General features: G+C 44.9%; 1 protein-coding gene across 5 annotated transcripts in view; it reads left to right on the plus strand.

Annotated features, from left to right (window-relative positions):
• Positions 1-15,861, plus strand: part of ZNF143 (zinc finger protein 143) — a 56,866-nt gene extending 41,005 nt beyond the window's left edge. For all 5 annotated transcript variants that reach the window (XM_057316861.1, XM_057316862.1, XM_057316863.1 and 2 more), the window contains exons 12-16: positions 2,012-2,239; positions 6,204-6,352; positions 9,221-9,382; positions 13,655-13,801; positions 14,861-15,861. In XM_057316861.1, coding sequence (XP_057172844.1) covers positions 2,012-2,239; positions 6,204-6,352; positions 9,221-9,382; positions 13,655-13,801; positions 14,861-14,944 — 770 coding nt within the window. In that variant the 3' untranslated portion in view covers positions 14,945-15,861. The remainder of the gene's footprint in view (positions 1-2,011; positions 2,240-6,203; positions 6,353-9,220; positions 9,383-13,654; positions 13,802-14,860) is intronic.
• Positions 15,862-20,457: the final 4,596 nt, after the last annotated feature.

The following is a 20,457-nucleotide window of genomic DNA, read 5'->3' on the forward strand; positions in this document are numbered from 1 at the left end:
GAGGCCTGGAAAAGAAAACCATTGATTAGAAGAAAAATTATATTTTGCTACTATAATTTGTATTCCTTTTATAAGATATTTGATTTTTAGATTATAGTACATGTTTGTGGTGTAGAAGGAAAACCGAATTCCTGTCTGATACTATGCCGTATTGTTGTATATCACACACCAGCGTCTACCCACTACTGAGTTCACTGAATGTTAAATAATTAGGTAATAGGTGTTTGAAGTTCTTCATATTATGTAGACATTCTTGGTGGGTCATAACACACATGCTTATGAGCCTTTTTGTGATATTTGGGGAGATTGGCTAGGATTTTTAGATGGGCTGGGAAAACATTATTTTTCCCATTTAAAGCAAATGGAATATAGACTCATTACCTAAAAGTTTACTGTTCCACATGTTTAATGGGCCAATTAGATTCCATTAAGAGGGATGCCTTTGGAACATTTAAATAGAGCAGTGCTCTTAAATGGGACTGCACATTGGATTCACTTTTTAAAAATAGACTTGAGGGCGCCTGGGTGGCACAGCGGTTAAGCGTCTGCCTTCTGCTCAGGGCGTGATCCCGGCGTTCTGGGATCGAGCCCCGCATCAGGCTCCTCCACTGGAAGCCTGCTTCTTCCTCTCCCACTCCCCCTGCTTGTGTTCCCTCTCTTGCTGGCTGTCTCTATCTCTGTCAAATGAATAAATAAAAAATCTTAAAAAAAAAAAAAAAAAAGACTTGTTCCCCATGTTCTGTCTGCACAATTATGACATAATTTTACAGAATGAGGCCCAGGCATCTGGGGTGTGTGTGTGTGTGTGTGTGTGTGTGTATAAATATATAAATAAATAACCCACCCACCCACCCGGTATTTTATGTGATGAGAATCATTGAACTAGAGAGATGCAGTACATAGTTATAATTTTTGGTTTGACCCAAGAGGTAGGTGTGGACTGGAAGAAAAGATTGGCTAATGATCATCAAGTGATGATACAGTAAACGCCCACATTATGCTAGAAGTGGAGTGCAAATATTCAGCCACATAAGATGCAATCCATTCTTGCAAGTTTGGTTAGAGGACCCAATGGAGGCTGTGCAGGTAGCCGGTAGGGAGCTCCAAAGCTCAGTTCAAATCCACTTCTGTCTTGTCTGTGGTTTGGTGCCACCTAGTGGTGCTTTCTGCTCCAGCCTAAATATCAATGGGGCAGGTTTTCTGTTGGAATTGCCTGCCATTTTCCTGCCTGGCCTTGCCCTCACCGTGTCTGTCCCACAATCATTTACCAAGATAAGAGCATTAACCTGCCCTGCTTTGAGCACGTAGACTGGGCAGAGGAAGGAAGCAATTTCCAATTACTTTTTGCTCAAGATTTACGTTACAGATTACATTAGGGTGAGATTTTTACTATTTATGGGTGGTTTTACTGTGTTTAGAACCATGCAAAAAAATGCAGTTACCCAAGGAATGGTGCAAAATGAGAATAAAGTAAGCCGTGCACGTGTATGCACACACGCATATGCCCGTTTGAGCAATTATATGGTATGTCCTTTTAGATTTACAAGTGTCCAGATCATGTCTAGTAGACTTTTTAGACAGTCCTTTTTTATTGTCCTTATATAACCTTTAGAGAAAGCTGCATTTGTTATAGTAATAATTGCATTTATTATTATTTTTAGCATAGAATTATTAATATTTAGCTTGTCTAGTTATAATTAACAATAAATGAGTTTTATCAAAGCTTAGCGTTAAACTGGGCAACATCTCCATCCTTTTCTCATCCCTCGAAACTAAGGGAAAAGTGGTATTCAGGCACGAGGTAAGACTCAGAATGCAGACTACCTTTTGAGCCAAGACAAAACCATAATTAGGGGAGTCTTTTCTTGTGTTCTGCCTCAGGGCGGTATAGAAAGAGATCTGACAACTACCTATTTTTGCTATTAGAGGCTTTTTCCCCCCATGGGAGAAATGGAACGATTATGCCTTCATATGTAGAAGTTGGTTTTGTGTGTGTGTGTTCTTTACTTAGGTGAAAAGCCATATGTTTGTACAGTCCCTGGGTGTGACAAGAGGTTTACAGAATATTCCAGTTTGTACAAACATCACGTTGTTCACACTCATTCCAAACCATACAACTGTAACCACTGTGGGAAGACCTACAAGCAGATCTCCACGCTGGCCATGCACAAACGGACGGCCCACAACGACACTGAGCCCATTGAGGAGGAGCAGGAAGCCTTCTTTGAGCCTCCCCCAGGTGAGTGTTCTTTCCGGTAAGCCTCTCTCTGTGTTGGGGAATCAACAGCTACCATAATTTGTGATTCGTAGCGTTTTCTCAGATCACAAAGTTTCATTCAAATAATCACACACACATAAAATTGACAACGGTGATAAGTGCTATCAAGGAAAGGGACTTGGTGCTCTGGGCTGTCTAGGAAGGGAAGTTAGTCTAGTCGGGGAGGTGTTTTTGTTTTGGTTTGTTTTTCCCTGTTTAGTTCTCCCCTTGTGAAGCAGAAGGATGGCAACGAAGTGGATTTAGGACACCCAGCGCGAATTGCAGTGTATCTTCTGTCAGACCTATTTGCACTTACATACGTGATGCAGGGTTTTACCTCTTGAAGGCGGCTTCTGTTCAGCAAGGAAAGCTGTAATTGTCACTAAAGAAGCCCTGGAACCTGCCAGCTTTGAGATGAAGCTCGTTTCAAGTGACAGTGGCCTGGGTGGGGTGGTAGGAGCAGAGGGGTCTGACGCCGTGGGAAGCCGAGGAGGCCCCACTGCCTCCCTGGTGTCTAGAGCAGTCCCCACCTCGCTTTGAGCGGAGTTTCAGTGACGTGAATTCTTTTGCTGCTTAACAGAGTGGCCTCTAGGGGTAATGGAACGGGAAGGCAAACAGTTGCGGTGAATGTCTTGCACAAGCCGTGTGAGCTTTCTGTTTTTGTGAAGGTCATTACAGGTTAGCTAGACACACTTCTTAAATAAGTTCACGTAACAAGCTACTATGAGAGACCTAGGGGGTGGAAAGGGGTTAATTCGGTGGAGAGGCAGGGATTCAGCAGGGAGGGGAACTAAGGAGCAAAGGCAGGAGGATATTCAAATAGAGGGAAGGGCGCACACAGAAAGCCCTGAGATTGGAGAGAGCGAAGTAAATTGGAGAGGCCAAAAGCAGCCTGGCCAGTGGGGCACTTCTGCCAGAGGGCGGGAGGGCGGTATGCAGTGGGGCCGGATAGCAGGGGAGGGGCCGCGAGGCAGTTTGGGGGCACTCAAGTTGTTGATCTTAAGCGTTAGAGCAGTGAGGCACTCCCAAATAACTCCTCGCTGATTCATGTGCTATCCAGTAGTGTCGTCGGGGACAGAAACATTCATTTCGATAAGAATAAACGGGAGAAAACGGGAGAGGATTACATTCTGTGCTTTCAGTTAAATAACATAGGTAAGGAAGGTAAAGTAGGTGAAGGTTTTCTAGAACACAAAACAAAACCTAGGTTGTCCTACTGTTTCACTGAGTACTTCCTAAATGAAGTAGATCTGAAAATGAAAAGAAATCATATTTTCCCATTCTTAACTATATTGAAGTGTTGAAAAACCTTCAGGTGAAAAAAAGTTGGTTGGAGAATACGGGAACGAACATATCATTCTGTGGCTGCTGCAGTGATTCCCTGTGGTTCTAATTTGTCTTTTCAGACATCTGTCATGTGTTAAAAGTAACAGCTCCTTCAGTCCTGGACGCTGTGTTTCTAGCCGCAGCGCAGTGAGTGCGCACGCTCATATTCCCGCAACTGCTGGATCCTCGCAGTTAGAAAGCAGGCTTTGCGTTTTTTTAATGATGACAGGCTCAGGTTTTAAAATTCCTTTTTTAACCTTCTTCAGTCTCTTCCTTCGAAGTGGATCTTTCAGATGGTCTGAATTTCTCGTATTATAGAAAATGTCTGTAATATAATAATTCACATTTTGTTAAAAAAATAATAAACTAAGATTGTTTTTCTGAGAATAGGGATGGGTTTGTGCTCCTTTCCTCTCATATGATTCTCGAGGTTTTGTAACCCATTGGGATAACAGGATCTGAATTGCAGTGACACAGAACAGACAGACTGCCGCGGAGATCACACCACGGCCAGGGCCACATGAGCGCATGCGCCAGCCGCTAACTGGGAGAAGTACTCTTAACTTAGCATAAGTCCTTCCTTGAAGGAAAAAAGCCCATATTTACCCTCCTCTTTCCGGCTTCGTGGGAGGTGGAAAGCGATAGAAGAGAGGAATCAGCAGACTTCCTGGTTGCCAAGTATAGCAGTAATGGACTGTTGAAATTGCTGTTTACTTGCTGGTTCTTTATGAAATAAAGAAGTGGATGGGGGTTCCTGTTCTGTCCCTTATTAAATGATTAACCTTAACCCAGATAATAAGCCATTACATTGTCTTTACACAATGTGGTCATTGTATACTGATGACTTGCAATCTATCACTTGTGTTAAAGAGTCAGTAACTTAGTATTAGCAGTAAGTTCTGTTCACACACCATTCTGGGTTTGTGGTTAATGTTTATGAACATTATCATTTTTAACAGCTTCTTAAGTGACTGCAAGAACGTAGTGCATACTTGCCATGTTGGAAGGGTTGTTTGCCAGGCTGAATTCCTGTCCAATATGCCCCCGCCCCGCCCCAGCACACATGCACAGTATCACATAATTCAATTAAGAATAAAAGGGGTCTCCCAAAATTAGATCCTTTTTAAAAAAAGGATTTTATTTATTTATTTGAGAGGGAGAAAAAGAGAGCACGAGCAGGGGGGAGGGGCAGAGGGAGAGAGAGAAGCAGACTCCCCGCTGAGCAGGGACCCCCCCCCCCCCCGGCCCGGGACACCCCCACCACCACCACGGGGTCATCATGACTCAAGCGGAAGTCTGATGCTTAACCCACTGAGCCACCCAGGCACCCTCACAATTAGAACATTTAAATTTGATGTGGAAAGGTTTGGTCTGCTTTGATTTAGTTTGGCTTTACAAAGGTGGAAGAATTGGAAGGAGATGCTGGAAGCCATTTTTATGATTTGGAATATAATACATATACACTTTAATCTGTACACATATTTCTGTCATATTTAAAATATTCTCTGTTTTCAAAATCCAAATCAAAACTACACTGCAGTATCACCTCACACTGTCAGAATGGCTAAATCAACAACACAAGAAACAGCAGGTGTTGGTGAGGATGTGGAGAGAAAAGAACCCTCGTGCACTGTTGCTGGGAATGCAAACTGGTGCAGCCACTGTGGAAAACAGTATGGAGGTTCCTCAAAAAAGTTAAAAATAGAATTACCCTATGATCCAGTAATTGAATTACTGGGTATTTACCTAAAGAATAGAGAAACACAAGGGGCCTCAGTGGCTCAGGTGGTTGACCATCCAGCTCTTGATTTTGGCTCAGATCATGATCTCAGGGTCGTGAGATCGATCCCCACACTGGGCTCCGTGCTCAGTGTGGGGTCTGCTTGAGATTCTCTCTCCCTCTCCCTCTGCCCCTCCCACTCGTGCTCTCTCTCTCTCTCAAATAAATAAAATCTTTTTAAAAAAAAAGAATACAAAAACACTAATTCAAAGGGATACATTCACGCCTGTGTTTATAGCCACATTAATTACAAAAGCCAAGATATGGAAGCAACCCAAGTGTCCATCCGCTGATGAATGGATAGAGAAGATATTCTCACACACACACACACACACACACACACACTGGAATGTTATTCAGCTATAAAAAGAAATGAAATCTTGCCATTTGCTACGACATGGATGGAGGCAGAGAGTATTATGCTAAGTGAAACAAGTCAGAGAAAGACAAATACCATATGATTTCACTCATGTGGAATTTAAGAAACAAAACAAATGAGCAAAGGGAAAAAAAGAGAGACAAACCAAGAAACAGACTCTCAAGTATAGAGAACAAACTGATGGTTCCCAGCGGGGAGGTGGGGGGCTGGGTTACATAGGTGACGGGGGGATGGAGGAGGGCACTTGTGATGAGCACCGGGTGATGTGTGGAAGTGATGAATCACTGTATTGTACACCTGAAACTAATGTTACACTGTATATTAACAGGAATTAAAATAAAAATTTGGGGAAAAATAAGTAAGAAATATTTAAGTGATTCAAAAAAAGAAAAGAAAATATATCCTGTTTTCTAAACAGCTTGGTTGGTTGGTCAAATAAATGATTCCTTTGTTTTAAATAGGTCAAAGTGAAGATGTTCTGAAAGGGTCCCAGATCACGTATGTTACAGGTGTGGAAGGGGATGACGTCGTATCTACACAAGTCGCCACGGTAACCCAGTCTGGGCTGAGTCAGCAAGTTACACTCATATCCCAGGATGGGACTCAGCATGTGAGTATAAAGCCAAACAGGCTACATAACATTTCTCTGAGCGTGGGCGTGGAAGGCAGGTTGGGCCCCAGCTGAGGAAAGCCTTGAATATCAGCTCACAGCTAGAGCTAAAGGTTTTCCAGGAGGCTGCCGAAGGAGGCTGCATACAGGGACATTAGGAGGCAGAGGATGCTTGTGACTCCAGCATTCAGATGGTGTTATTGGTATAGTTCAAAGGTGAGGTGATAAAGGTCAGAACCACAGTGAAATTGAGGGCTTGAAAAGTAAAGAATCCATGAAAAACGTAAATCAGAGAAGGGCTGGGATTTAGTAGCTGATTAGATCCAGGAGGTGAGATTGAGATACCAGCAGAGCCTTGGCTGAGGGAATGAGGATATGATGACATCATTAAAAGATCCTGGGAGGGGTGCCCGCCTGGCTCAGTCAGTGGAGCATGCGACTCTTGATCTTGGGATCGTGAGTTCAAGCCCCACGTTGAGTGTAGAGATGACTTAAAAATAAAATCTTAAGAAATAAAAATAAAGGATCCTGGGAAGTCAGCAATGGGCAAAACTGTAAAATTTCCAGATTTTGGCCCTCTCCCTCCCTGGAATTAATGGGAGTTCACTTAACTTACCTCCCAGAATTAATAGACCAAGTATCTTGATTTCCCCAGGAAAAGCACTGTAATGGTTATTCTCCGAACCATTGTTTTCTAGATGCCACTAGCCTAAGATAATCCAGACTTGATTTCATTTTTAACCTCCAACTAAGGCTGTCTTAGTACCTGGTAGAAATAGGCATATGGGGCTCTTTATCCTCCACAGAGAACTCTCTCCCTTCCTGTCTCTCTCAGAGCTTCCTTCCCATGATGAATCTGCCCTGTGTGTTGATAACTGTTACTATGCTGATGTTAATTAGGAGACAGCATATTCAGGAGTGGAAATTTCAAGGTGCTTGTACCTCCCATTCATTCCCTTCCCCCTCACTTACAGCACTAATTCGTCACTGTATTCTTTGTCCACTGACTGCCATGCAAGATTAATTTAACCCAGTTTTGATTTAACATCAAGCCTAAGACTTTTTCTTGCATTAGATCAACACAGACAAGAGACCCTCTTGAAGTCATGTGACGTAACCTCCCTCCCTCTTGATACAGGAGAATTTCCTGCTACAGCAGCCCCCAAACAGATAAGGCAGTTTCTTTCATAAGAGGCAGGCTGTTCCATTGTTGGGTAAATCTGTTGTTTGTCAGACTGGAACCTACTGCTGTGTCAAACACTCCTGGCTCCTCCCTGACTGGATAAAATGAGCCTCATCCCCTTCATGTGTTCCAAAACAGCTCTTTTCCTTATCCTGACGTGTTTTCTCCACATGTAACCTTGTTTCCTTCAGGGATTAGATTTCTCTTCCATTCCTTTAGTCAGTTAAATAGTAAACAGTTATTGAATTCTACCCAATGCCAGATATTTTGGTAGGCTTAGTGTGGGGAGTACAGAAAGTAGGGGTGGGTATCATAGTCTAGTAGGAGAGAGCTATTCCTAAATGAACGATAACTTCTTACAATGATGGGTATATAATTGAGGGATGTGTGAAGTGAGGTGTCAGCCGGGAGGAAGGCACAAATTATTCTTCCTGAAGGAATCTTGGAAGCCCTTATAGACAGTGGCCATTTATTTATTTTTTTTAAGATTTATTTATTTATTTGAGAGAGAGAGAGGGAGAAGCAGACACCCTGCTGAAGAGGGAGCCCAATGTGGGGCTCCATCCCGTGACCCTGAGATCACAACCTGAGCTGAAGTCAGACACTTAACTGACTGAGCCACCCAGGTGCCCCGAGAGTGGCCATTTTGTTGGATCCTGAAGAATTTTCATAGTTTGGCAGCAGGGTGAAGGGAAGGGAAAGATCACGAAGATATAACAGAATATGACACTCTGGAACTGTGAATGATTAGTTGTGGCTGGGAGTGCCAGATGCTGGCTTGGAAGTAGTAGAAGATGAGTCTGGAGAAGCTGTTAAAGGCCAGATTGCGGAAGGTCACGGATGCCATGTAAGAAGTCTGAACTCTAATGATGGGGGTGGTGGTCACTGAGGATGTAAGCAGTAAGCATAATGAAATTTGTTTTCTTAAAAAGGTGTCAGGGTAGAGGATGGTTTAGGTAAGGGTTAGACTGGATACGTAGGAAGAAGTTGTATTATTGCAGGAAGTCAGATGAGAGGAAAATAAGGGTCTAAATTGGCAATAGAGATGGAGAGGAGGAAATGCACTCAAGAAATTGTCGGCTTTGGGGTGCCTGGCTGGCTCGGTGGAACATGTAACTCTTGATCTCGGGGTTGTGAGTTCAAGCCCCACATTGAGTGAAGAGATTACTTAAAAATTAAATCTGTAGGGGCGCCTGGGTAGCGCAGTCGTTAAGCGTCTGCCTTCAGCTCAGGGCGTGATCCCGGCGTTATGGGATCGAGCCCCACATCAGGCTCCTCTGCTGGAAGCCTGCTTCTTCCTCTCCCACTCCCCCTGCTGTGTTCCCTCTCTCGCTGGCTGTCTCTGTCAAATAAATAAAATCTTTAAAAAAAAAAAAATTAAATCTGTAAAAAAGAAAAGAGGTAGTTTTTCTGATGATCTCTTTCTAAAAGAGTTTATTCCATTATAGAATTATTTGCTCCCCCAGAGTAAATTTTTACAAGGGTCGGGCCTGGTCCTCAATAAAGATTGCCAAATATCTGGAGCGCCTGGCTGGCTCAGTCTCAGTAGAACATGCAACTCTGGATCTCAGGGTCATGAGTTCAAGCCCTACATTGGGTGTAGAGCTTACTAAAAAAAAAAAAAAAAAAAAGATTGCCAAATACAAAGAGAAACAGACTGATTTGTAAAATGCATTGTATTGCAGGTCAACATATCTCAAGCTGACATGCAGGCCATTGGCAATACCATCACAATGGTAACGCAGGATGGCACGCCCATTACCGTCCCAGCTCATGATGCAGTCATCTCCTCAGCAGGAACACACTCTGTTGCTATGGTTACGGCAGAGGGCACAGAAGGACAGCAGGTAATTGCTGTTTTCTTTTATATGAAGTAGTACACATATCAATATCGTAACTGTTACGTAGATATGCAGTGCGAATGGTGGTGTTAGTCACACAAACTTGGGATTGACTCCCAGCTCTACAGCCCATTAGCCAACCCCCTGAGTCTCAGTTTTTCCTCCTCTGAAAAATAGAAGTGATTGTTGCATCCACACCATAAGGCTGATGTAAGGACTGAATGAGATAAGTGTATAAGGTATTTAATATAAAGCCCAGGTATAAATTAAGTGTTCGTTAATGGCAGCCCCCGATGATCATCATCAGATCCTTAGGAAAAGTTCATTTGCAAAATTTATTTAATATTTTGAATATGTAATATATTCACAGAGTTCAGAAATCAAAAAGTCTGTACAGGTATGCAGCGAAAAGTCTTCCTCCTACCCCTGCCCCCATCAACCTAGTTCTTGCCCCCGAAGAGGTAATACCTAGTTTCTTGCGTAGTCGTCCAGCAATTCATGCAGTATATACAAACAAAAACAAATAGTCATCTTCCCCCTTCCTTTTAGTCTTATGATAGTAAACTATACTGTTCTTCACCTTGTGTTTTTTTAACTTAATTATACATCTAGAAAATATTTCTATTTCATGATATGGAGAGCTTCCTCATTTTTAAAAACTATATCATATTTCACTGTATGAACACCATAATTAAACACTGGTGCTGTTTCAGACAAGATGTAACCTTGTGCTCATGTGATTTTGCAAGTGTGTGAGTAAGTCTGCTAGGCAAACCCTAGTGTGCATTTGTAGTTGTGATAAGTAGCACCAAGCTTCCCATCTAGGGCCGTGTCAGTCCACATGACCACCAGCAGCATTCGAGACCACCTCTTTCCCTTCTGTAGAGTCAACACAGTGGTATCAGACTTTTGGATTTTTGCCAATCTGGTGTATCTCTTTATAGTTTTAATTTTTCATTTCCCTTAAAATACACGATATTAATACATTTTACAGTTGTCTCGTGCTATGCCGAAAGCAGTGTTGAGATTCACTACAGCTACCTTACCATGTTCAATGAAAGAGTGTCAAAATTAGTAACTCTCATTCTTCATAAATTCATTTATAAATTCCATACCATCACAATCAAAATTCCAGCAGACTTTTTCGAAGATATTAAATAATCTCATTTTAAAATTTACATGAAAATGGGGGCGCCTGGGTGGTTCAGTCGTTAAGCATCTGTAAGCGTCTGCCTTTGGCTCAGGGCGTGATCCGGGCGTTCTGGGATCGAGCCCCACTTCAGGCTCCTCCGCTATGAGCCTGCTTCTTCCTCTCCCACTCCCCCTGCTTGTGTTCCCTCTCTCGCTGGCTGTCTATCTCTGTCAAATGAATAAATAAAATCTTTAAAAAATATAAATAAAATAAAATAAAATTTACATGAAAATGAAAGGACCTATGATAAAACAACCTTGGGAAAAAAAAACAAAGTTGAAAGTCTTCTACACCTTGAAGTACAAAACTCAGATTCATAAAGCTTCTGGAAGAAAAGTAATATTTTTATAACTTTAGGGTAAAGATTTCTTAGGATAAAAAATGTACTACCAATAAAAGAAAAAAAAACGATAAATTGTACTTCATCAAAATTAATTCTCCTCACCAAAAGACACCATTAAGAAAAAGATTTCATAAGCCTCAGACTGGGAAAAATATATTCACACTATATCTGACGCTGGATTTGTATTGAGAATATAAACAAACTTCTACAAAGCAACAATAAAAAGATGCCCATTAAAAATGAGCAAAATAAATACAATTTTTTTTTAATGAGCAAATCATTTTACTGCTCATTTGAACAGACCTCTCACAAAAGAAGGTACAAGAATGGCCAGTAACATAAAAAAGTGCTCAAGTCTTTAGTTATCAAAGAAATGCAAATTAAAATCACAATGAGATCCCACCATTTCAGATTCAGAAAATTGCTAAAACAGAAAAGACTAACAGCATTTTGTAAAGATGCGAAGCAACTAGAACATTCGTACACGCTCGTGGGAGTGTAAAATGATATAACCGCAGCAATTCCACCAGAATACGTATTATATGATTTCACTTACATGGAATCCAAGAACAGACAAAACAAATCCGTGGTGATAGAAATCAGAAAATGCTGCTTGACTGGGGGAAGGAAATTGATGGGATGGAATATGAAGGATCTGTTCTCTATTTTGTTTTAGGTGGTAGTTCCACAGATGTATCTGTCAGAACTCAACAGAACACCTAAAGATTTGTGCATTTTTATCGTTTGTTAATTATACCCTATGCAAAAACAGAAACAAAAGCAAAACCTAACACTGGCTTTCAGGCTGTCTTACAAAATGGCCCCAGTCGTTTCCATGGCTATAGGATTCCTGGATGGGTGCATGGCACAACTTGGGTAAATACACCTTATGCCAGTTACAGTTGCAGGTCTGGAAGGATAGTGACCCTAAAGCAAACATTCTTTTGTACTTTATCTGTAGCTGGGGAGTAGGAACATTTTCAGGAGAGGCAGCTCTGAGGGCTGGAATGAAGCCAGGCAGCTTCCAGCAACCCGGGATATTACAACAGGAGTGGGGGTTTCATTTGAGGACCAGCTGCTGCCACTGCTCCTTCTGGCTGCAACCAGGCCACTGGGCAAATATTGACTATCCACTTAGGGGTGTCCAGACACCACCTGTGAATTATCTGTAATGCTTAAGTTGCCTAGCTCTTTACATGCATGAGAAGAAAGCAATTGGTCCTTCACTGGCTTTTTTTTTTTTTTTTTTTTAATTAAGGTAACTGGATTTCTTAGACTCACTTTTCCAGGTGCCTCTGGAAGCCTAGTTAGCCATATAGACGGAAGTAGTCTCTGCTCCCCATCTATTTTAATTTGCGATTACAAAAGTAATATGGATTCCCAATGTAACAGAAGAGAAAGTCCAGAAATAAGCCCTCACGTATATAGTCAGTTAAATTTCAACAATTAAAATTTGACCATTCAGTGGAAAAGGATGGTCTTTTAAACAACTGGTGCTGGGAAAACTATATCTACATGAGAAAGAATAAAGTTGGACCCTTACCTTATACCATATATAAAAATTAACTCAAAATGTATTAAAAACCTAAATTTAGGAGCTAAAACTATATAATGCTTAGAAGAAAATATAGATGAAAATCTTCATGATCTTGGATGAGGGAATTATTTCTTATGTATGATATAAAAAGTAGGGGCAATGAAAGAAATAGATAAATTAAACTTGTTCAAAATTAAAAACTTTGTTCACTAACTAGAATTTGAATAAAAATTTGAAAAAGAAAAAAACAAAAACAAAATAAAATACAAAATTAAATTAAATACTTTGTGCATCAAAGACCAGGACCAGGAGAGTGAAAAGACAGGGGCGCCTGGGTGGCTCAGTCGCTAAGCATCTGCCTTCGGCTCGGGGCATGGTCCCGGGGTTCTGGGATCGAGCCCCACATCGGGCTCCTCCGCTGGGAGCCTGCTTCTTCCTCTCCCACTCCCCCTGCTTGTGTTCCCTCTTTCACTGGCTGTCTCTATCTCTGTCGAATAAATAAATAAAATCTTTAAAAAAAAAAAAAAGGAGAGTGAAAAGACAATCTACATAATGAGAGGAAATATTTGCAAATTCTATATCCGGTAAGGGATGAATATTTAAAGTAGATAAGGACTTCCTATAACTCAACAACCAAATCCAAGCAGCCCAATTCAAACAAGAGCAAAGGAGTTGAATAGACATTTCTCCAACAAGCTTTAGAGATGGCCAATTAGCACGTGAAAAGATGGTCAACATCATTAGTCATCAGGGAAATACAAATCAAAACCACACTGACATACCACTTCACCCCATTAGGTTAGGCTATTATCCAAAAGGCAGCCGGTAACAAGCATTGCGGGGCGCCTGGGTGGCTCAGTTGGTTAAGCGTCTGTCTTTGGCTCAGGTCATGATCTTGGATTCGTGGGATCGAGCCGTGTGTGGGGCTCTGTGCTCAGCAGGGAATCTGCTGGACATTCTCTCTCTCCCTCTCCCTCTGCCCTTCCCCCTGCTCGCACTCTGTGTCTCTACAAAATAAATAAATAAATCTTAAAAAAAGAAAGAGCATCCCCAGTAGACAGTATGTAAGTTGTCTTCCAGCTCCAGCCTTCCGCAAGCCGGTGGTCAGACGGAGTTTTTCCTTTCAGATCCGAAGACAGTCCCTCTCGTTAAATGGAGTTCGATGTACTTAATCATAACTTTCCTTCTGTGCACTTTTTGTTTAAGGTTGCAATTGTGGCTCAGGACTTGGCAGCATTCCATACTGCCTCATCAGAAATGGGGCACCAACAGCACAGCCATCACTTAGTAACCACAGAAACCAGGCCTCTGACCTTAGTAGCCACATCCAACGGCACCCAGATTGCCGTTCAGGTGAGTGCGGTGACAGCAGGACTCCTCCGTAGCTCTCGGCCTCGTGCACTGTCCTTTATTCATAACCTTCACGGCAGGCAGGGCACAGAATAATCGATGGCACTTAGCTCCTTGAAGAAAACTGCTACGTTTGCGGTGGGCTCAAAGAGACCGGCCCTTTGTTCTGTATTATCTTTGCACGTTTTAGGGGAATTACAGCAAGAAAAAGAAAGCTTCTGGTGTACATCCCAGCATGCCCCCAACCAGCCATCTTTACTTTCAAAATAAGTCTCATTAGGCAGGATTCTAGAAAGCACTTAAGAGCTACTCCTTGGAATTGAACCTAGTGTAAACAGAGACCCTCAGTGAGTCCCCCGAGAATCCCTGCACAGCTGTGTTTTCTGTTGGGGGAACATCAGAAGATAGAAAAACTGTTCTCAGGGAAGTCGCTGGATTGAAGCAGAGAGTCTAGAATGCTAGGTGCAGATTACCTTTCCTTGGGAAGAGTTAGTTTTCATGGATTTACTTGGAAAAGAGTTAGAACACACTTGGGAAAATGCCAACCATTGGTTTTAATTTAGTTTATGGGCGGAGAAGCTAAAGGCTCAGGATGCTGTCAGTACCTCCACTGGAGAAGATGAGCATCTTTTGTCTGTTGCACGAGTGAAGGTTTACCAAAATCCTAAAGAAAGAAACTACATTATTCTCCCGCGAGAACTGTTTTTGGTCCTCTTTATGATTAGATCAGCAATAGTATCCTAAGTCCAGCTGTCAGAATTACAGAGAGAAATATTACTTCCGGGGGGCGGCTGGGTGGCTCAGTTAGTTAAGCGCCTGCCTTCAGCTCAGGTCATGATCCCTGGGTCCTGGAATCGAGCCCCGCATCGGGCTCCCTGCTCAGTGGGGAGCCTGCTTCTCCCTCTCCCTCTGCCTGCAGCTCCCCCTGCTTGTGCATTCTCTTGCGCTCTCTCTTTCTCTCTCTCTCTGAAATAAATAAAACTCTTCAAAGATGTTTACTTCTGGCACATACTCTCTGTTTGGAGTTAGCTTGACTGTGCCTTCGTGTTTGTTCCCTTTCAGCTTGGAGAACAGCCATCTCTGGAAGAAGCCATCAGAATAGCATCTCGGATCCAACAAGGAGAAACGCCAGGGTTGGATGATTAATCCTGGAGACGGGGGCGCACTACAGCAGGAGGAGCCTTTCATCTTCAGGCAGCAGACATCCGAGAGCCCGGGCCCAGGAAAATGAGAATGTTTCCATTCCTGACACACTGTACACATTTTTATGCAAGAGTGGAGAACATTTTATTCTTGACACTTTTGTGTATATAACCCTTGGAATAGATTCCCAAACTGATTCATTGTGTACAAGGATGTATGAAATTAGGGCAATACAGTAAATTTTCATGTTACTCTTTTATCAGTTTGCAAACTCCTAGAGTCTACATGCAAGATCAGTGGAGTCTTACGGAGTCTTATGATGGATTTTTAACTTACTGTGAAAAAATAAAATAAAATAAAGACTGTATCTAAAACGTCAAAGGTTCTATACTTCAAACAATCAATTCCAAAAGCCATCATGGATAATAATGTAAAGCCTTCGAATATCTCCCCAAGTTAATAGAGCGTCTGCAGTTTTTGTTCTGTATACTTGTATGTTTTTATTTGTACCTCACGGTTCGAAGACTATTCATTATAGTTTTCCATCCCTGTTAAAATACCACCTCTTTAGGCTGAAATGCTAATTATATTGAATTGGATCCATTACATTGGATTATGTATAAAATGACAAAGTTTGGTTATTTAAAATTAAAAAGTTAAATCCAGTGCTTTGGTTTTGTTAAAGATTTTACTTAGCGTTCAATTTTTTGTTACTGTTTTTTAAAAATAATGAACTATCAAAGTTTGACCACAGGCTGGAGCCCGGGATAACAGTGCTGTAATTGAAAATGGCTTTACTCTGAAAATTAGGTTAGTGGGTTGGTGTAAATTATTTATTTTTGCTTATGTACTTTTGTTTTAAAGCTTATTTACCCTAAAGTTTATTATTAATTTTGAATACAGCAATTTTTAAAATGTTACCCTTTACCTTTGTTTTATTAAATTGGCATGGGGGTGGGGGAAGTGTCGCAGAAGAGACTACCAGTGGCATCGATTATAACCCAACGCACGTATGTCGAGACTATATTGTTTACCAAGCGCAGGATAAGTATTTTTTCAGACATTCCTATGTACTTAAAACAATTTCTTGAGATAGAGGGGATTTATTATCCCCATTTGTACAAGGGGAAACCGTTTCCAAAGAAGTTAAGTGTCTCACCCAGGGCAGAGGCAGGGCAAAGACGGGGCAAAACCCAGACTGCGACCCCCGCGTCCCAGGAGCTCTCAGTGCACCACAACTGTGCCTTCTCAGATGGGAATTTGTGGCAGAGATTATCAGGATGAGCTCTGGTGTTTTCTGATTGCCTAATGACCTGAGCACTTGAAAAACCATGTCTAATGTCAGAAATTCAGCTTGGGGTCCACCAAGGTCCCCCCCAAAAAAAAAAAAACTGGGGGAGGGAGGGAAGGTTTGTCTTGCAGTGACCACTCCCTCGCTGTGGTTCACTGCGCTTTGTTTCTCAGAAAGCTGAAAGGGGCTCTTGTGCTTCATTTCAAGCTTTACAGTAAAAGGGGAAAACTGTTGTACTGTTTTATTCAATATAAATGTTATCTTTGATGAGGTTTCTTTGAAGTCTTGTTAAAAAGGGTCATGACTTAGTCATCTGAAATGGGGGTTGGGCAAGGGACTGGTTGCTTTCCCTTCAAAGTTCTTCACAGGTATTTAACATTAGGAAAGGGCTTAGTCACACACGTCCAGGCCTCACTCTAAACGCACACAGAACTCCCAGCTGAGGCCGGCTAGGGCTCAGAGAGGGCCGGCCTGGGAAGAAGAGGAGGAAGATAGTCTGCAAAATCACGGGGCGGTGCTCTGGCCTCCCAGTCCCCGTCGTGGGCGCTGACCGGGAGCTCCTCTGCGGGGCCCCCCAGGCCTGTGACCAAAGCCAGGCTACCAGCCTCCCTGCTCCCCCGACAGCTCCCAGGCTTTCTCCCTCACCCCAGCCCCTTGGCCGGCGAGACAGGACGGGCCGACCTGGACTCCGCTGGCGGGCCTGATGCTCCCTCAGCTCAAAAGAAAACGCCTCCGTCCTGGCAGCAGAGAAGAGGGCAGAGGGCTGCTGCCGGGGTGTCCCCTGCCTGCCTGCCTTCCTGGGAACGGGACCTCGGCTGCCTAAGGAAGGGGCCCGTGTCCCCAAGACTCCGGCCGACGTGCAGACGGTAAAGCTGGTAAAGCTGGTGCGGGGGTTCTTCCCAGTGTGCATGCAGAGAGGAGCCCCCGAAGCTGAAAATTCCCCAAAGACGTTTGATGGCACAGGGTACGCTGTACACGGAGCGCCGTCCGCAATGCGGTCCAGACAGGGCTGGGGGCAAACGTTAGTGCAAGAAAATCCCCCGCTCTCCCAGACGCAACGCGGGGCCGTCGCAGAGTAAGACGGACTTGGCTGCCTCACGCCTGCGAAGGTGGCGGCTGCCCAGAGGGCCACACAGCCCCGGTGCCCGCCCCGCCCACGCCCCCAGGCCGGCAGGGGCAGACGGCTCTGGAGGGCCTCCCCGCCGCCGCCCGTCCTCCCCGCCCCCCGTCCTCCCCGCCCCCCGTCCTCCCCGCCGCCCCCCGTCCTGCGCGGCCGCCCCCCGTCCTCCCCGCCCCCCGTCCTCCCCGCCGCCGCCCGTCCTCCCCGCCGCCGCCCGTCCTCCCCGCCGCCGCCCGTCCTCCCCGCCGCCCCCCGTCCTCCCCGCCCCCCGTCCTCCCCGCCGCCCCCCGTCCTGCGCGGCCGCCCTGGGACTAGGGGAGTAAGTCGGGGAGCCACACGCTCGCGCTGCAGTGCGCTGGACTCTAGAACTTACTGTCCAGTACTCCCCAGCTCAGCTCAGCTGTAGACCAGCCGGCGAGGCAGGTCCCGACGGGGAGCAGGGAGCGAGAGGGCGGAAAGGACGGGGCGCAGCGGCGGTCTGGGGGCAGGCAAGGACGGGGCCCGGGGAGAGGCCGCCTCAGCCCCTGCTGGGAGCGCTCGGTTCCTAGGGCTCCTCAAGGATGGGGAGATCGTACGAAGAAGACTCCAGCCAGACCCTCTCCTCTTTGGCCTGAGGACCATGGCGGCCTCGTGCACCTGCGGCCGGTGCCGTGGAACAAGAGCCTGCACCTGGGGGTCAATGCGCTGCGGTTGCCAGTCTTGGAATTCTTAGTGGGTTCGAGGCTGTGTTCTGTGAGGTCTCACAGCGCCAGCCCCGGCGGCCTCCCTGCGCGGTGGCTTCTCTGTCACTCCCTCCCTGACCTCCCATTCTCCCCCTGCTTCCGGCAGGTGCGTGTCGGGCACACGGTGGAGCCCGGCGTGGTGGGGGCCACGCTCACCCCCGGCTGGCGGCACCACGGTGCTTGAGGGGGCAGCTGCTGCAGCCGACAAGCTCACCCCTGGAAGAGCGCGTCCCGGCTCTGACTTTCGGCAATACCTGGGAGGAGCCTGTTGGCTGTGGGCTGGCGGGGTAGGCCCGCGGGAAGGGGCCCCGCAGCTGTCAGGCCCAGGATGTTCCCTCCTCAGGCACCTGGGAAGTCTCGCCCTGGCAGACTGTCTACAGGCTCTGGGCCCGGCGATCCTTGCTTCCTCCTTCCACCTTTCCAGAGCCTGGCTCGTGTTTGTCTCTTCTAGCCGGGGCGAGGTCCCCTGGGTGCCGCAAAATTCGAACCGTATAATTTCAGTGATTTCAAATACAAGTTAAATACTATGATATTTTCATTTAAAACTAGCATTGCAGGTGCGCCTGGGTGGCTCAGTCGTGAAGCCTTCAGCTCAGGTCATGATCCCAGGGTCCTGGCATCGAGCCCTGCATAGGACTCCCTGCTCAGCGGGGAGCCTGCTTCTCCCTCTGCTTGCCGCTCTGCCTGCTTGTGCTCTCTCCCTCCCTCTTTCCCTCTCGCTCTGTCAAATACATAAATAAAATCTTAAAAAAAAAAACTAGGATTGCACAATATAAACATGAAGGGTAAAATTCATGCTAAAAATTTGAGATTAATTTTTCTTTACTTAGAACAATATTAGACAGCAAATAAAAAAACACCAAGACAAGTCGAGAGAGAGAGAGAGACCTCGAAAGAAGGAAAGAACTCATGTATTCCTGTGTATGTATGTGGAGCTGTAAAATACATATAACATAAAATTTACCATTTTAACCATTTTTGAGGGTACAGTTCAGTGTCATTAAGCACCTTCAAATTGTTGTGCAAACATTCCCACCATCCGTCTCCAGAATTTTTTTATATTCCCAAACTGAAACTCTACCCATTAAAAGATACCTCCCATCCCCCATCCTCCCAGCCTCGGGCAACCACATTTCTACTTTCACTTTTTATGAATTTGACTAGTTTCAGGACTTCATGTAAGTGGAATCACTGTTTGTCCTTTTGGTTTTTTTTTTAATATTTTATTTATTTTTGCAAGAGAGAGCGAGAGCGTGCGTGAGCACAAGGGGGGCGGGAGGCAGAGGGAGAAACAGACTCCATGGTGCGCAAGGAGCCCGATGTGGGACTCAATCCCAGCACCCCGGGATCATGACCTGATCTGAAGGCAGACGCTTACCCGACTGAGCCACCCAGGCGCCCACTATTTATCCTTTTGTGTCTGGCTTTTTACGTACCTTTAACAGAGAACTTTTTGCCTGTTTTTTGAACAAGAGGCTCACATTTTCTTTTTGCACTGAGTCCCACAGATTCTGTAGCCTGCCCAGATGAGGAAAGCTCTCCTCTCAGCCCTTCTCCCTTCACTGTCACACAAGAGGTATGACTTGTGTTTTGGAAATATAGTATCTGCTTCTCCTTTTAGAGCACGGGCTCCCTTAGCATAACTGGGAATTTCAGCTTCCCCACGGCTCCTGGAGGCCTTGCAGAGCAGCGGGTCACCCCTAGCTGCTGCCTCCGGCTCTAAACTCCCTTGGCTTGAGAGGTACAGAGAGTCCTCCAGTCCCCATGCAGGGGGTTCATTTTGCTTCCCAAGCACGTCTAAAACTGAGAGGCAGAGGGTCATGCTGAGAGCAAAGAATGCTCAAGATTGGGGGAAATTGCATGAATAGTTAAAAGGAAAATTACACAGCAAAAGCTTTTTCTTGTTACTTTTCTGCATTCAAGTGAAGGAAAATGGGATTCCTGTCCTAATGTCAATCCCAAATGTCTCCCCGGTTTGCCTCACCTCCACAGGGTTTCCCTGGGCCCAACACCCTGGCTGATCTGTCCCACAGCCCCACCTGCCCAAGAACGGGTTGTGGAAAACAGCTCTCATCTCGGTTACAGCCTCAGTCCCAGGGGCCTCCAGACAAATTCTGCGACTTCTGCGGAAAAAGCAAAGAGGTGAAATCTCTGCTGCGGCAGGGGGTTGTCTTATCTTTTTCAGCGCAAAAGTTTTTCTCCAAGCCGGTTACAGGGCTTGGGAGCCCATGAGGGCCCTGGGAGCAGCTCTTAAGACTCACCAGATCTTTCACGCAGATAAAGTTGAGCAGGCAGGCAGCTTCTCCACGGTCTTGGGGCTTTTCTAACATCCTGAAATTGCTTACTGTTCCTTTCAAAAGAAAATCAGCAACAGTAGAAAACT

The sequence above is a fragment of the Ursus arctos genome, unplaced genomic scaffold, assembly GCF_023065955.2.
Source record: "Ursus arctos isolate Adak ecotype North America unplaced genomic scaffold, UrsArc2.0 scaffold_22, whole genome shotgun sequence".
Classification (NCBI taxonomy): Eukaryota; Metazoa; Chordata; class Mammalia; order Carnivora; family Ursidae; genus Ursus; species Ursus arctos.